The 18,574-nt window shown below is 42.3% G+C and overlaps 1 protein-coding gene across 1 annotated transcript in view; it reads left to right on the top strand.

The window, feature by feature from the left end:
- The window catches only part of CCDC6 (coiled-coil domain containing 6), a 104,199-nt gene that overhangs the window by 68,071 nt on the left and 17,554 nt on the right, over window positions 1-18,574 (top strand). Inside the window, exons 3-4 of the mRNA XM_004583402.2 lie at window positions 1,607-1,735; window positions 17,369-17,472. Of these exons, the coding sequence (XP_004583459.1) occupies window positions 1,607-1,735; window positions 17,369-17,472 (233 nt within the window). The remainder of the gene's footprint in view (window positions 1-1,606; window positions 1,736-17,368; window positions 17,473-18,574) is intronic.

Raw genomic sequence — 18,574 nt, 5'->3', positions numbered from 1 at the left:
TTCTGTTGGGATTTTTGCATCTGAAATGCAAGGAACTGTCTTTCTCTGTTTTTTGTTTTCGTTCTTTGAATTATTGCTTGGGCTTGCAGAAATTGAGTTTTAAGGATTTGGCTAAAAATAGAGTTGTCAGTATAAGGACCTCATCACATGTGCTTTTTTTTTTTGGCTCCCTTCTGCTGGGTCCCTCCAAGGTTGACTGGCTTTTTATTTTTTATTCTTTTGAGTTGCACATCAGTAGCAGTTGGAGGGGAAGCAGCAGCTGTTTAGTCAACATTTCCAACCTTAAAAGGCTGTTTCAGATCTAAGACTTTTTCCTTTGCCTTCCTCCCCCCGCCGCCCCCTGCTCTGTGCCTTCAGAGGAGTGTAAAAATTGTGTGCAGTGTGGACACAGGTATGGCCTCTTGGAGGCTGATCACGCCTGGCAGGGCTGTCCCAGTTGTGCATCACATCTAGTGGACGTGGCATCCCCCAGCGGCGCTCACACAGCTTGTTCACTCACTCACTTCTTCATTTAACCATTTGACTTTGCCAGCGCCCAAGACATACCAGATGTTGATGGCTGGGCGGATCTGGTGCACCTCCCTGAGGTGGGCCCAGGGAAAGACACAGTAGCAGGCCCCTGGTGAGGGGTTCAGAGGAGCTGTACAGAAAGCCCATTTTATCTTGAATGTGACAAGTGTCTGTGCCAGACTTAATGGGTGTGAAGTCCCTTGTGTGCAGGATCTGCCCACAGAAATCATTTTCAAGGTAAAAGTACCAAGTTGCATCAGCTGAGACCACGAAATAAAAGAAGCAACAGAAAAGCAAGACCTTTGTGTACTTCATTGTTTTAGTAAATTATCTCTTCTGATCAACTTTTGCTATGGTTCAAGAAAGCTCGCCAGTTGAAAATGAAAGACCGGGCCTGGTTGCTAGTGTGAATCCCAGATTGCCACATGTGCGCTGGACTGGTTTTCTTCCTTGTCATTTAAAAGATTGAACTAACTTTTTAAAAGAAATTTCTCTTGGGATGACGCTGAAGGCTTATCTTGTAATTGCATAAACAAGAGGCTTTCTGCCTTGGCTGAGGAGGGTGTGGGAGGTGTGAGATGCACTATCTCATTATGGAAAGATAATGGAACTGACTTTTGCCAAAACATGCTTGCTTGTCCAGGGGAAACGTGGTGAATGCACTTGGTGAGAGTGACATCTTTTCTCTCTGCACCATGATGTAAGGAAAATCTAATTCATTTAATAAAAGCTGATGGTGTGAACTTTCCTTTTCTTAAAACTGTTCATTTTTATACCCATGGTATGAAACTTCAGAGGCCCTGAAGGGTATATGCAGAAAAATTAAGTTTCTTTCCCTGCCTCATCCCCCAGCCTCCCAGTTGCTCACTGCAGAGGCACCCACTGGCAGTTTTTACTGGGAAGTCTCTTTAACTCTGGTTTGATGCCCTGGGGGCGGGGGGAGTGTGCGCGTGCATGTGTGTGATCCTTGTGCAGGTTCCTAGGCCCAGGGACATTGGAGGCAGCATGATTCCATGATGGCCTCCGCCTCTGGAGCCAGGGTGTCCTTGACTTTCCAAGTTGCTTGACAGCTACATGTGTTTTTTCCACTTTGCAGTTGCAGCATGAGAAAGCTGAACTGGAGCAGCATCTTGAGCAGGAGCAAGAATTTCAGGTCAACAAACTGATGAAGAAAATCAAAAAACTGGAGAATGATACCATTTCCAAGCAACTTACGTTAGAGCAGGTAAGCCTGTGGAGCTCTTACGTACATTGTCTTCTGATTATTAACCTGTCGTTGTAAACTTTGAGATGCCCTGAGGAAGATGAGGGGAAGATATTTTTCAGCCTTTTCTTCTACTTTGGGGAGTTAAGCTTTAGTACATTTGTGTAGTCCCTGCCTGTTTTCTCACATATCTTCTCTTTTTGTAAACTACAGTTGATGAAACTTCAGGCGCAGTGTTGTAATGTCCTGATTTATAGCACGAAATGTCAGGCTCTGTTTTACAAAGCAAAGGGGGAAGGAAGTTTTTAACCCTGGGAGAGTTTATTCACTCATTTCTGGCACCATGTTACTGTAGACCCAGAGTTCTTTAAATTAAACAATTACATTGTTTATAATGGACTAATTCACACCTTTACATGAACCCTGTCTTCTCCAAGCTCTGCTGATTGATAACGGATATGGAGTCACAGACGTCATAATTTAGTTGACTCAGTCACTAGCATGATTATACTACTGGGTTAACTCTCAGCCTCTGTGAATCCAGCTTCTCCATTAGCAAACAGAGCAGGAAAAACTGAAATCAAGAATGGCAAACAGGGCACAGCAGGTGGGATGCAATGCACTCCATCCCTTCATCTGCTTCCCTTCCAAACACTGGCATGGTTATCAGTGCTCGTGTTGGGAATGCAGACTGGTTTCCTCCATTGTCACATAGTTCTGACAGCCACTCTTGACTCCATCCACAATAGCATGTCAGACTCAAGCACCTGTTATCTTGGCCTCAGGGTTCCTAATGCCTTTCCCTACTCAGGTGTCCTGATATTTTTATTTTTCTAAATTAGAAGGAAGAGTCCATTATGTGTAGCTGTCTAGGTTTCCATATAGAGCTGAGTAGAGTTAAGATCTTGTTACTCTTAGTATTTAGGTCCTGGTTGGCACGACGATAATTTGGCCAAGCTCTAATATGGAGTTGTCTGATCTAGCTCAAAATTAAGGATTTCCTGTGCATCTTCGTCTGTGCTGGACTGGTTCAGCAGTCCCTCCCAGTCTTAACGTTTTCCTAAAATTCTATGCATGTGAGGATGGTGGGGAAGTTGGGACTTGCTTTCAACTAACACTGACTTTATTGTGTGTGTGTGTGTGTGTGTGTGTGTGTGTGTGTGTGTTATTCTTATGTCTACCCATAATGAAAGGATCAAAGAAAATGTGGAGTGTTCCAAGACAATGATAACTATATAAAAAAGTTCCTTCAATCTTTTTTCATATAAAAGAAAAAAGTCCAAGTTCTCAAGGGTCAGCTATATCAAATATTTCCAGAGTAATATAAGCTTACTGCTTACTTTCCAAATTTAGATACACTGTTTCAATATAGAAGACACCCCTCCCCCTAAACACACACATCCACTTTAAAAACATTTTGTCCTAATGTTCATCTGTTTAGTTCCCAGGACAGGTAACAGCTCTAATTCTGTCCAAGCTAAGACTTCTAAGACTATTAGTGAAGTCCTTGATACCAAGTACAACTTTTTTTTAAGCAATTTTATTTAGTTGGAAAGTCAGATTTCCAGTCTGGAGCCAGGATCTTCCTCAGGGTCTCTCCCGCGGGTGCAGAGTCCCAATGCTTTGGGCCATCCTCTACTGCTTTCCCAGGCCACAAGCAGGGAGCTGGATGGGAAGTGGAATAGCTGGGGCACAAGCCAGGGCCCAGATGAGATCCCTGCACATGCAAGGTAAGGACCCCAGTCACTACACTGCTTGGCCGGGCCCAAGTATAACTTTATTATTGGTCCTTTTTGATCAAGTATAACCAGAAGACCCTGTGGAATTCTCACAAAGTTAATATTTTGAGAACTTTGCTTGGCCTTGGCCATCTAGATAACACTTGTCTTCCTGTGTTAGCCCAGCCTCCTAAGGTGACTTTGAGACTCAAGCTATGACCCCAGGGGCTTAGCTTTGGTCACAAGGTGGAGGTAGTGAGCCAGCATCAACGCTGGAAGGACTAAGATGCTGAGCTCCGTGGGAGAAGGAACCACACCTTCCTGGTGTGTCCAGACCCTTTGAAAAGGATGTGAGGTCTAAGGCATGTGTTCACTTTACCAAGTAAACGATGCAGTGCACCTTTGAGATCATTTCAGACCTTGGCAGTACAGGATGTGCTTGATGCCCTTGCACAGTGATGTGTTCTGCAAGGGCATGTACTAGAAATACAAGTCTTTGTGAAGTTCATGCAAAAAGCATATTATGAGAAAAAAACATGCACAGGTTTGAAATTGTTTTGTTTTTCTACACCAGAATGAACTCATCTTTTTCATGTTCCAGGGACTTACTTTAAGTCCCGTTGTAAGCCTCAGATCCAGGATCTCAAGCTGATGTTTTAGTTAAAATGGAAAGATTTAGCATTGTCATAAAAATCACATCTTCCTTTGTTTTGGATGTGCCCGGAGTAGTTGAATGCTGGAGAGTTCACCCTGGGTTAGTTTAGCCACAAAGTAAGTTTAGTTGGTATTGAGAGAGACCGTGTCATTCCCTACAGGAAAAAATTTAAGACTCTTCTGAGCTTCCGTGGATGTGTTCTGAGGGGCTCTTGTGATCAACTGTTAGGATTAACTGAGGAATTATCTGTGGCTTATCCTGTGGGTGAAAGCCTATATTGTATACTTCTGTATCATATATATTTTTAGAAGAGCGAAGATTGATTTTATGCTGTACACTATACTCATGTGTATGTGCTGTGTGTCTTCGTTATTCTGACAGTAGATTTTTAAAATAGATGGGTAACGACTCTGCCAGAGCAGTGGCCATAGGCTCTGGTCCTGTGGCTGCAGAGCAGGGCAGGGTGGTGTTCTGGGCCCAGGCAGCAACTCACAAGGAACCAGATGTAAACTTGTTTTCTTCCTTCTGCTTCATGTTTTAGTCCATTTGTGTTTTTAAAACAACTGTCGTAAGATATCATTTATAACCCGTTTAAGATGTACCCACTTAACATGCACAACTATCAGTGTCATCAATTAGATATTTTCATGGCCTTTACAAAACTCTTAAGGCCTTCACCTGTCCGTCTTCTGCTCTTAAGCATCCCCCACTCTGCATCCCATGTGTGTATTTACCTGCTCTACCGCTTTCCTAGAACTAGGGTCATCTAACCTGTAATCCTCTGTGACTGCCTTGTTCAGTTAGAGTGAAGCTGCTTTCCCATAACACAGTCAGCAATGCAACATGTGTCCATGCTTCTTTCCTTTACCTGGACAAATACTTTTCTGTGTTATGGATCGACCTGATGTATGTTGGGCAATTGAGTTGTTTTGGTATTATGCATATCTCTATTGCTATTTTTTAAATTGGATATGTAGTTTCATTTTTTTCTTGAGTGTAAACGTTGCTTCGGGTTTGCTGGTAGCACTGTGTACAACTGCATTTCACATCTAGTGTTTTTTTTTTTTTTTCATTTATTTGATTTCGTTTTATGACACAATTTCATAGGCTCTGGGATTCCCCCAACCCCTCCAAAAAACCCTCCCCCCATGGTAGATTCCTCCACATTTTTGCAGTAATACCGTTCAAATACAGTCATGGTTCCTTCATTGCAAGCATATACCATGCATAGAGTCCAGCATCTTATTGTCCAGATAAATTCAACAGTGTCTTGGGGAGACCATCTCTGGTCTGAAAGTAGAGCTGGCAGAATATCATCCCATCCAATGAAAAGCCACAACATAACATCAGCAACAATTTACAACATTATGGAGTTAATTGACAAAGTATTGAGTGACCAATATGTTAGAAAATGTAAGTTCTTAACCACACTCTGTGACTGCTTCATTGACATTTCAATTTTAGTTTATACACAACTGGCTGCTCTACATCCTAAAATGGTTGTAGGGTACTATTCAGCTGTCTCATGTCTATTTTCATTTTTATATTTAGCAATTTATAGTATTGAACCATACTTTTTACTGAACTTGGTGAATTTTAGGCTAGTCCAAACCAGCTTATGAGTCTTAGGCATATGTTAACAATTGAGGCACGAAACAGTTTTAGGAGGGGTGTGCAGAGAAATCTTCAAGACCTTAGTGTTGATTAACTAATCTTTGTGTCCTACCTAGTAAGGTATATGTGAGTCCAAGCTAACTGTTTCCTATCTGGTTCTAAGCTTTCCTTATTGGTCTCTGTCCATCTAATCTAATTTTAATTTTTTGGGGAGGGGGGCATCAGAGCGACCCTAATGGTCATTGCAAGAGAGGATGGCGATCCAAAGTTGGAACTCAGTAAGGACCAGAGAAAGCTCCTCTCCCTAGTCCCGAAGGAAGTTTACTGTTCTGTCTCTGAGGACCGCTCAGGGCTCCCGGCTGTTGTTCCAATAACATTAGATCCTGTGAGGAAGGATCTGGGCTTCTTCCATCCCATGTGGGAGATCCAAAAGGGAGTGGATGACCTCAGAGTTCTTAGCCTATGAGGGCAGTCCAATTCCCAGTGGTCTCCTTGGCATTTGGGATATAGCCCTTGGTGCCCGTACTGATAGTCCTAGGTGAGGATCCGGGAGTCTCCAGGGTTAGGATACAAGCCTCCTCCTGTCCTCCTGCTCCACTCTGAGGTCCCCGCCCCCCGCCACAACTGGAAACCATTATGCCAAGGGAAATGAGCCAATCCGAAAAGGTTAGATACCACATGTTTGCCTTAATTTAAGATGAAATGATGTTAATCTGAAAAATAGTATCTGTAAACTGTAAAATTATTTCTAACTCAGTCTGTATCACATGCAATAAGATATTGTGATGTAACCAATGAACCAACAATCAATGTGAGTCAGACTGCTTATCTACATCAAAGAACTGAAAAACCTAATATACTTTCAATACCCTATGTTATTCCGTAATGGGCCGGGAAAGCAGAGAAATCTTCCGCCTTGTTAGGTAATTCTTAACACCTTCCTCACATATTCTATCAGGAATATAACAGGTAACTTATAGACAACAGACTCGAATCAACATTAGACATTAGCAAAACTATAAAGACATACAGGAGGAATCAAGAGCCATCCTAGTGTTTTGTTAGTTTGGGTGTGTGTGTGTGTGTTTTTAAGCTCTCTTCAATTGAACATAAGGAAAAGATCCTTAAATGTGCAAGTGAAAAAAATCAATTGACATATAAAGGAATGCCAATTAAACTCACAGGAGATCTCTCACAGGAAACTCCACAGGCAAAGAGAATGGAGTGACATATTCCAGATTCTAAAAGGAATAAATTGTCGGCATAGGATAACATATCCAGCAAAGCTTTCTTTTGTCTTTGAAAACAATAAAGAAAAGTTAAAAGAATTTGCCTCTTCCAAACCTGCTCTACAAATGATACTTCAAGATGTTCTCTTGGCAGAGAAGAGGAATAGCACCAAACAAAACCTAAGGCAAATGGGAAGAATATCCCACTAAAATGACAACAGAAGACTAAACCAATAAACAACCCATTCCTAAAATGACAGGACCAAAGTACCATACATACATGTTAAAGTCTGAATATAAATGGCTTAAGCTCAACCAAATGTCGTAGATCAGTAGACTGGATTAAAAAACGAAACCCATCTATTTATTGTCTAGAAGAGACACACTTCACCAACATAAATCAGCGGAAACTATATCGCATGGATTTTGTTGTTTTCTGTTAGTTTTATCTCTTCAAAACAGTTTCTTCTGATTAAATCATTCAATGACTCGTAGATCATACAGCAGCATCATTTTCTTCAAGAAGGTTCTTGATTTTCATCTCTTCAGCTACACATTAGTCATTTAGTAGCATGTTATTTAACTTCATGGTGTTGTTAATTTCTTTTTTTTCCCTGATGTTGATTTTGTTTTGTGGCTTTTCATTTAAGGGGATGTATGGTAACTGTGTAATGGAGACTGTCATATCTAGTAACATGTCCTTCAACTTCATGGCATTGTAAATTTCTATTTTTCTTTTTGTTGTTGATTTTGTATTATGACTTTTCATTTACGGGGATGTACAGTAGCTGTGAAATGGAGACTAACATCCAGATGTGAGGATACAATGTAGTATGCATTTCTACTTCCAGACAAAGCTGGACTTGCAATGAAACTGTTCACTATATCTTCACAATAGGATGCTGGACTCTCTGCCATTGTCCATGCCCGCAATGATGGACATATGGCTGAGTATGAAGAACTATATTTTAGTAATGATATGGAGGAACTAAGTGGGGGGAGGGAATTGGGGGGGGATAAGGGAAATGCCAGGAGCCTATGGAACTATATCATAAAATGATAATAATAATAAAATGTTTTTAAAAAAGATATATTGGAAAGTCAGAATCACAGAGAGAAGGAGAGACAGAGAAGAATATTTTCTGTCTGCTGGTTCCCTCCCCAAGTGGCCACAATGGCCAGAGTTGGCTGATCCAGAGCTGGGAAGGAGCCTCTTTCAGGTCTCCCACATGGGCTCAGGGTCCCAAGGCTTTACGCCATCTTCTGCTGCTTTCCCAGGACACAAGCAGGGAGCTGGATGGTAAGCGGAGCCACTGGGATTAGAACCGGCATGCATATGGGATCCTGGCGTGTGCAAGGAGAAGACTTTAGCCACTAGGTTGTTGCACTGGGCCCTATCTAGTGGTTTTAGCCTACAAAAGGATGATAGACAGGTGTTCTACCAGGGATCAGTGTTGGCCATAGCGCGCGCACACGTGTGTGTGTGTGTGTGTGTGTGTGTGTGAGAGAGAGAGAGAGAGAGAGAGAGAGAGTGAAAGTGAGAGAGAGAGAGAGAGAGAAGGTGTGGCTTGGGTTCGCCTGTGTTGGATGTAAAGCAGGGCTTGCCTGGGCTTGAGGCTGAATCTTCAGCTCCCTTCTAGAAAGCCCCAGTTAAGTCCAGCGCCAGGTTCTCTTACATTAAGTTCATCCCATCCCATCCCTGCCCAAGGGGCAGGCCTCTCCCATGGACATTTAAATTAAGTAGCTTTTATTCTTCTCTCAGACCTAGACCTCGGAATCCTTTGGTTTGTCCAGTGGTAAATGGTAACAGCTTAATCAGGAAGGTCCCTGGCCTGTGAGTGATCCTGTTGATGTTTCCTAAAAGTGCAAGGCCGTGTCATGGAGAAGATGGCCATTGTCCTCAGAGCTGGTTGGGACCTGACACGGGGCAGGGGAACTCCCAAGGAAACCCCAGGGCTGGGGCAGAATCTGGTACAGCAGACTCTTATTCTGCCTCCTCTCCCCTTACAACTGCTGCAGAGGAGGAAGGGGCGGGCCCAGACCCCTCCGGCTCCTTTCTCAGATGTGCAAATGCAGGGAGAGACCCCCCCCCTTGCCTTAGTTCCTAATTGACTATGTCACCTTTAGGGCTCTCAGTTAGCATTCTACATACTTACGCCAGAGATGATATATAAGGCGAGGTAAGAATGGGCTTTTCAGCCCAATGTAAAATTGTGATGTCTTTGTAGCACACTGTATCAGTCTAATAAAGTGCAGTAGTGTCATCAGTTTACCTTTGTTGCTATTATGGATCTCTTATGAACACTAGAAACCACTGTCATGAAAGGTTTGTATTCAAACATGAGATCACTGTGAGTCCCTTAGTTTGTGTTCACATTTTCCTGGATGATGGTAAAAATACAATGTGAATTTTTTTTTTTATTTTAAATCAGAAAATGTTGATCCAGGCAATGTTCTCTGCTAGCTAGGGAGGATTTTCCTTGTATTGCATTGGAAGGCACACATGTGTACATGCACATACACACACATACAAATGAATGTTACAGGGACAGACAGAGGTCTTTGATTCCCTGATGAACTCTTCCAAATGCTCACAAAACTGGGGCTGGGCCAAACCAAAGTCACAAACCCAGAAGACAGTCCTGGTGTCCCACATGACCTACTGGGCTCAGATGCTTGAGCTGTTAGCTACTGCCTCCTAGTGTGCACATTAAGCATTAGCCGGAGGATGCTATTGGCAATGCAGCCAAGCACTCCAGGATGGGGTGCGGGCACCCCAAGTGATGTTCAAACCACTGTGCCTAACATTCACCCTCATGTATTAATTAGATTCATTTCGGTAGATATGAGAACCTGCGCTTAGCGGAGGAAATTATATGGAAGAAAGCAGTGACCATTCACAAGAACCATGTAGCACAATAGAAAAATAGTGGGAAAATTAGTGGAGGGTTAGTCATCTAATTCGGCCATCATTCACATGATGAAGATTGCTTCCCATGTGCTTTTGCTTTTTGTAATTGGTTCTCAGTTATTTCTGGATACATTCTCATCTGAGATGTTTCCCATCTCCCAGAGCACTGAGACACATATAAAGGTTGGCGTTAGGATTGGTATTGTAATTTCATGACTGTTCAATTGTCATGACATCATCTAGCCCATATTGCTTAGAGAAACTTGTGTGGATTCAAATTTCCACCTCTAATGAGCTGTGTGACCCGATTTGTAAAACAGGCGTAATATCTAATTTGCGGGTTTGTCCTGCTTTTCACACTCTGTGGGTATTGAAGTTTTTTTCGTCCCTCTGATGCAGGACTGTTAAATCTAAACCACAGAGCAAGAAATAAATTTAGTCCAGAACCCAGTGCACTGGTTATTATGTAACTATATGTGAGACTGTGGTGAGTTTCATGAAATAATACTTGGGCTTTGAACTGATTTTCTGTTTAATCCTATTTCATTTTCAAAAGAGTGCAGGTCATGAACGTCTAAACTGATTTCACAATCTAGTAATGGGTTGTGGCCTGCAGTTTAGAAACTATACTCTGCCAAGCCATGTAGTTTGCCTCCAGGTGTTTGAGGACATTTCCTGTGCCTACAAAATTGTCTTCTCACTGTACCACCCCCGTGCAAGCTTCCCTGACATTGCACCCTCAGTCAGGTGTTTGTGCTATGAAGGATTTGAACATGGTGGAGGCCCCTTACCACACAGGGTACATTGGCTAGTAGTTTATTCCCTCCAGATTTCCTTTCAGACAAAGGAAAAAAAGGAGAGCACTGACCAGCCCACTGCGTTTCCAGGGAATCATAAGCTCCAGGAGCCGTAGTGGCTCATAATTACTGAGAGTCACCCAAATCCTAGGACACTTTGCCTGCAACAGCCGGACCTGAGCCAAAACTGACCTGAGGGATCCAGAGCTCAACCTGGTTTCCCGTAGGACGGCAGAGACCCAAGCACTGAACCTCCTGGGTACGAAACTGCAGGAAGCTGGAATTGGGAACAGCTCTGGAACTCAAATTCAGGCATGACGGTACAGAAATATGAATGTCTTGAGCAGGGAATGAATCAAGGTGCTAAATCCCAGGTCTCAATTTTTTAAAGATTAAGTATCTTTTTGTTTCTTGCTGTAACAATGTAAGTTGTTCATTTAAAAAGATAAGTTAGAAAGATTTTTTTCCAAGGAGCAGCCATATTTGTCTTGTTAATATAGTTTGTTATTTTGTCCTGTATTACTGAATTTCTGACTTACCTAGTTGTTTACTTTCAATGGTGATTTAACGTCCTAGACTTGAAAGACACCATCCTTCCCTCTTCCTTCCCTTGTTCCCTTCCTTGTGGTCAACATTACATGAGTCAGGAAGGTCATCTAGAACTTGTTGTGAATTCTGAAGACAGTTGCCATTTGATTAACCAAATGGATACCCCAAACTCTATCCTTGGACACCTGTCATCATTCACTAGGAACACAAATGAGCTGCTTGATTGTTTCAAATGGATAATTTTCTAGAAGGTCGGGTTCAGATGTCTTCTAGGGTAGGAGAATTGCCAAGACTGAGCAGAATTCCACCACACACCTGAACAGATGCCAGCACCTGCAGTGCTTGAAGTTTTCTTGTCTCTGCTTCCATCTGTGGTGGCATCACTGTGGAGCAAGGGTCACTGTGCCTTGTTCTCCTCCATTTCTAGATTGGTTATGCGTAATCTGTTTTAATTGCCCTGTGTGAATCCCACTACTCATTTTTTCCCAATGCATATGCAAAACCAGGATTTGTTCAGCTCTATGGGCTAGTAGGATGGAATGAGGTAAGACCTTTTGTGGTCTCAATCATTAGACTAGAAACAAAACTGAGCATTTTTTTCCCCTGAGCTTTGTTCTCTCATTTTCTGAATATTGTGCTTTCATTCTCTCAGCTGATTCTGAGCTGCTTCAAGGACAGTATTTCAAACCCTGGAGCATGCCTGGTATTACATAATAAAGGTGCTGGAGGGCCTAAGGTGAATGACCTCCAGGCAGAGCCTAACTGGCAGGTGTTGGAGAGTTGTGTGCATCTCCAACACTTACTTTCTTAGAGTACTGCTTTGCTAGAAACCTGACAGGTGAAGACTTTGTCTTAGAATAGGACCAGGTGCCTTTTTTGTTTACTTATATCATCACAGCCCATTCAGAATTAACTTAAAAATTAGCCTACTATTGGTTTATTGAATTTCCAATCCCATCTATGCCAGACCAAATGATTTCATGGCCCACAGCCCTGTCTTAGTGTATTCTGCTGTTTCTTTCAGCATTTGTTCTGTACTTTATATCATCATTTTCCATCCTTTTTGCTGTGTGTTGGTAAGAAAGCTGGTGTCTATGTTAGTGGGCTAACCTTTTGTTTCATAGGCTTTCCCTTTCTTTTGTTGTGCCTGGATTACTAAATGTCTTAGTTTTAGTGGATTGTCCTCCAGATTTTTTTTTTCAAGACAGGAGTTTAGAGTTCAAAAATATTTTCCCATAATTAGCAATAAGGAGCTAAACGGTGAGCTAAAACCTTTCAAAATAGACAGAAAATATCAGTTAAAGCTTTTCGAAATCAAACAGCTGAGCAGAATGCTTAGATTTAAGTTCTCATTAGGCCTGTTAGCTTTGTTTTGTTTGTTGTTGAGGTACTAGTTCTCTCCCTGAATGCCCACAATGACTGGGGTGACAGGCCATTCCTGTGGGTGGCAGGAACCCAGATACTTGAGCCAAATACCTAGCTACCTCCCAGGGTGAACATTCTGGAATTGGGAGAAGAAATAAGCACAAAATCCAAGCTTTCCAACATGGAATGTAAGTCTACCTCATCAGGCTTTGAGACGAGCATTCCTTTCCACTATCCCTACCCAGCATCATAGTCTTTAAATGAGAAAATGTTACAGTAAGAAAGAAATGTGATGGCCTTGGGAGCCATCAACTGCCCCTGCCTTTGGTGCCTTGTTGAAGTTAGGATCTGCCTATTGGGAATATGCAGGTAGGACAGGCTGTGATTTCAAATGATCCAGCCATATTTTCATAGGGAAGTTTCTGCATGAAGAAGTTCTAGATTTTTGCTGTGAACATAATAAGAACTGTTGTTCTGACATTAATTAACCTGCAGTGAGAAATAGTACTGATAAAGAAGAATAAAGAATTTGGCAGCTCATTGAACTGACTTAATTACAAAACAAGCTTTTCAAATGGATGGTCTACAAGTCATTTGTACCCACTGGTGCTAGGTGCTTGCACAATAACCCCAATCAGAAGGGGTCTGGGTTAGCCTGAGAATTGGCTATTAGGCAGTGGATAAGTGAGGTAGCTGTTGTTCAAACACCAAATTTGGTTAGTACCAAACACCACAGTGATCGAATATTACTGAAAAGGCCACGGGGAGAACTTTGGAAATGGAGATGAACATGGTAAAAGCAATGTATCAGTTTTTCAGGCAAAAATTTCAACTTACTACTTTGTAAATTTAATATAAACCATCAGATAGTATGATGACCTGGTCGATACAGTCACTGAAAGATGATACTGAGTGAGCCGATCTAATGGACGCTTTGGCTCCAAATGTATAGAATGTAGAATCAGGTGGGCAAGTGGTGTTGGTGCAGTTCCAATAAAGGACTGCAGAGATGGGCAAGTATTTGGTGTGGGCCGAGGACTGAGGGCCCCCACTCCCTTCTGGCTCTAATTCCAGCATCCTGATAACGTACACCCTAGAAGGAAGTAGGTGATGGCTCAGGTGACTCAGTCCTTGCCACCCACATGGAAGATCTAAGTGAAGTTCCCTATTTTAGCTCGTCTAGGCCCCAGCTGGTAGGGGATTTTGAAAAATAAATCAGCACCTGGGAGCATATTTCCATGCATGCACTTTGTGTATGTGTGTGTGTCTATGAAATTTAAGAGAAAAACCGTAAGTGGCAATATAATTTCTCATTTCTCTTCCTTGTTGTGTCAGTGAAAGCTTATATGCAGTGCTTCAAATTGAAGATTTTTTTTTTAATTGAAAAAACAAGCAGCTTGTTTTTCATTAGGCAAAAGGTAGTAAGAATTCCGTAGCAACATCAGCCACTGTAATGAAAAACCCAAGAATCTGAGCTGCCAATCTGGAGCCTCCTGTGTTGTCTGCATCATGTAAATAAATGAACAGAGCAACTTGGGACAGCTAAACCAAGTTTTTTCCACCCAGGGAGCCCTGTTTTCAGGAGTGGCAGTAGATTGATAACTGGTAACTACTAGCAGGTGCCAAGAACAAGCTGAGATTCACATATGTTATCAACCTATGCTTCCTTGTTCTCATCTGTTCGTAAATACTCTTAGAGATCCAACGCTGTTGTTATTTTTCTTTCACCAGCTGCCCCTTACTCCACTGCACCTAAATGTTGTTGACAAAGAAGCCCAAACCATAGCATAATGTATCATAAATCCTACTTTACCTAAAGACTTTCTGCACTTGTTGCCTGAATCCAGGCAGGATCCAGCAGTGTTGGCTACCATCATGAGCATGTCCATGTCTTGATGGTTTGACTTTGTCATCTGCCAAACAAGTGGTTTCCTCAACTCCAAAAGGACAAGCAAATTCAGGTGACCCTACTTGATGCTTCTAGTTCTAAAATCTGGGACTGAAGCAGCTCAGACTAAAGACAGCTGCTGTCTTGATATTGGGCCAAGAATGGTAGAATGGACAATGGACTTTGTTTTTGTAGGTGAAGATTTGGGAGCTTGTAGCTGCAAGTTATCTGCCCAGTACATTACACATGAATAAAGCAGCTTTGTCTTGATGGGCCTTTTGGTTGTTGGTAGGCATTATTCACGGTAACCTTAGAAGTCACTGGACTCAAGTTTCTCCACTAAAGCCACATGTGACAAAATGATACCTGCTAGAATTTTTTCTCGTTTGCCAGCTACCTCCTGTAGTGCATTTACCTCTTGGTTAAACACTGAAATAGAATCTGTAAACATTGTGTTTGGGATTATGTTTCTGGAAAGAAATGACTGAACTTCAGAGCTTGGCCATGGTGTGACATGCACAGGGAATCACAGAGTGGGAGTTTTGTGAGGTGTCCCAGAGTGTCTGCGGGTGGGAGCCATCTGACTTCAGAGCAGCATTTATCTGCTGGCTGACCTGGCAACAAGTATTCCAGCTTCATGGCACAAAGTATTCCTAACTTACTCTGGTTATCCGCCCTCAGATTATTGTTCAGTCCCGCCATCCACCACACAAACAAATATATTGAAAGCCTATTTTCAATCTACTGTATGATCTGGGCTTGCTTGTCGAGTAAGTCTCAAGTACTTGTTAGTGGCCGAAGGTGCCAGATCTAGAGGATGTAAAACATACACCAGTGAACACAACAGGCAGGATTAGAAACCCTGTGCAACAGATGTAAACAAGGACCCTAGAGACGGTGATCATTGCAGCAAGCAAGTGTGGGGGGGGTGCTTCCTGAGTGCCACCTACCAGTGATGTGTGGGACTTGACACATCCTGTGCTGACAGTGACCCATCGACCCAGGCATTTTTAACCCTTATTGCACAAGTGGTGAGATCCTGCCTAGTGATTTTTCCCAACACTGTTTTGCGAATACTAGTTGGTGGCATTAGGATTTGAACCCAGGGGCCTCATTGAAGCTCTGTATGCTGCATTCTGCCTTTCTGAAAGAGAGAAGCACAATTACAGGAGTCCTTTCTAATGGATTGGCTGCCGCTGTTGAAATGTAAGCAAATGACCGAGTAATATCCATGACTGTCTCTGGTGCTGGAGGAGGAGAGAAAAGCCTAGACGTGTGCAGTTACATAAAAACACTTTCTCTGCATTCAGGGCAGATTTGGGTATAGGCATTTCCTCACTGATTTCATCTCCTCCCGGGTCTGAATTGAGGTTCCCACGTAAGTGATGGTGTGCTTACTCCTGCTGGCTTCAGTATGTGACCAGGAGCTACGCCACCTACATGGAGCTATCTATCCCTTGGGTAGAGAGGAGGGAGTCTTTTTCCTCCCAAAGCCTCCTTGAGGATGTGATGGGCTTTATCACCAACCAATTTTAGGGGGCCTGTGCTTCTTGCAGCAAAACTACTGCTAAAGCAATTTCAGAAAATAAGCCTTCATGTACATGTGAAAACAGAACTGTACTCAAGATTATTTCTGCTGATATCTGCTCCACGTGATATATGCCCTGCCCTTCACCCTACTGTTCACCCAGTGGCTCTGTGATCATCAAGGAGCTTGCCTTTGCGACCCACCCCTAAGCAAATGTGAGCTCTGTTGGTATCTCTGCAGCTGTGGAATTAAAGGTAGCTTTGTTGTCTTAGGGATTCAAAAGGTATGTCGCTGTTGGTTGAAAAGCGGGGTAGGTAGTAGCAAAAGCTTGTTGTCCTTAAATGTTTTTACATGTCTAGATGACTGCAGAGAATGACAAACACACTTCCCTCCATTCTTCTCATGAAATCATTTTCTGTCCCTGCTCTTGATGGCCCTTCTTTTCTTCCAGGTTTAGATCATTCCTTGATTCTTTATTTTCATCTCATTTAAAATGTAGACAAGCAAGAGATCTTCTGCCTGTGCTGGTTCATGCCCCCTAAATGCGCAAAACAGCCAAGCTTGGCCAGATCCAGGTCCTTCATATGGAAGGCAAAGACCCAAATATTTGTATAATCACTTGCTACCACTCAGAGTGCACCTCAGCAAGAAGTTGTAATCCCGGAAGCCCCACTTTTCATCCACCTCCCTGCTTATGGCCTGGGAAGGCAGTCAAGGACAACCCAAAACCTTGGGACCCTGTACCCGCATGGGAGACCCAGAAGCAGCTCCAGGTTCCTGGCTTTTTTTAAAGAGGAGGAGCAAGGACTGGAATTAGACCTAACACTCGTATCCCAAGAGTTGGCTTAATCACTGTGCCAAATGTCTACCCTTCGTTTAATAACTTGACTCTTTCACACACCAAAATGAAGTGTTATGAGAGCAGAAATCCAGTTCATGGCTGAATATATATTATGCAGTGTGTATCTTTCTATTCAGTATTTATTGCAAATCACTTGATTGAGTGAATGAATGTTCCCATGTTTACTTTATAAGAGAATGCAGTGTGAGGTTTTCTCTAGTACAAACCTCCTCCTCAAACCAGATTACCTTCTCTAATTCAATCTGATGTTTATCATTTTCATGCCTGTTTGTAAGTCTCTTTGTATGTCTTTATTTGTGTCAGTTAACCATAAAGTTATTTATGAAAATGACAGTATGACCCTTCGGGAATAGAGAAAAGAATCCAGGTAAGTCGTAGTATAACTAGTAAACAGAACTTGCCCAGACTGTTCCAGAAAGACATTCATGTGCCTTAAGTGAATGCTGAAACAAGCAATGTGATTTGTGCTCCTGGCAACAAGTTTTAACAAAGTTTAAGTGTCCTACCATTCTTAGTAAAGCTTCTTTTCTTCTTTTAGTTGAGACGGGAGAAGATAGACCTTGAAAATACCTTGGAACAAGAGCAAGAAGCACTGGTTAATCGTCTCTGGAAAAGGATGGATAAACTTGAAGCTGAAAAGCGGTTAGTGTAGTCTTACTTTGCGTATGTTTGGTAAGGTGTTTGCAGAGTGCTCTTCTGAGCATGATGAAAGGACAACCATGGGACATTCGGGTGCCTTGGGTGAAACAGAGCTCTTTGGTTTGCTAGGGAACGATTGTTGAACCCAAAATTTTTCATATGTTATTTCCTTTTTTATTTTTTATTCTTACTGTCCCTGAAGAATTGAGGAGGTGGTAGTAATTACAAGGCTATGGTGGGATTAGTCCCACTGCTCTTGTTGATCTGTAAACTCTATTAGAGGGTGGTTGCGTTTGCAATTTTTCACCCTATATAGATGTTTCTCCATTAAAAAAATATTTTTGTTTATTTATTGAAAAGACAACAAGAGAAATCTTCTGTTTGCTGATTCATTCCCAAATGGCCACAATAGCCAGGGATGGAATAAGCCAGAGTCAGGAGCCTGGAGATTATCTGGGTTTCGCTCAACACAGGGTGGAGACCCACATACTCAGGCTGTCATCTGCCATCCTCACACATTAACAGAAAGCTGGATGGGGAGCTGGAGCATCCAGGACTCCAACTGGCTCTCAGGATGTGGTACTGGTGTCACAATTGACAGGATAACCTGCTGTACCATGCTCATCCTCCTCTGTTATTTCATAAAGTACGTAGGGTATACATTGTACTGTTGTGTATTACACAGCTGCATAAACTAATTCATTAGGAATGCTGAGCTTTAAATGGAAAAAAGTCATCTGTTTTAAAATCTGTAAAAAAAGAAAAAACTGTATATATTTAAGATTTTTTGGGTATGAAATGTCACATGATGGTAGCATGTGTTGGACCCCTTTGTGGAATGCAGTGAGAGCCCTTGCTTTTCAGCACAATGCCCTTGGGGGCGGAGTTCTGTAAGGCTACAAGGAATATTCTGTTTGTGGGCTGAGTCGCAGGCATAAAGAGTGCCTTTCCTGGGTGTGCACATGAGTTTTATTACCTTTACCCAGGCCCTTTTGTTTATTTCTCAGAGTTCTCTACCTTGTGCGTTTGGTTTGGATGCTTATTTATAAATTGTTTTGGTGATATTCCTAAATTTGCAAATCACAGATATATCACAAAGCTTTGA

Source organism: Ochotona princeps, chromosome 13, assembly GCF_030435755.1.
Source record: "Ochotona princeps isolate mOchPri1 chromosome 13, mOchPri1.hap1, whole genome shotgun sequence".
NCBI classification, from domain to species: Eukaryota; Metazoa; Chordata; class Mammalia; order Lagomorpha; family Ochotonidae; genus Ochotona; species Ochotona princeps.
The sequence above is the reverse complement of the archived record's forward strand: the minus strand, read 5'-3'. Positions and strand labels throughout refer to the sequence as shown.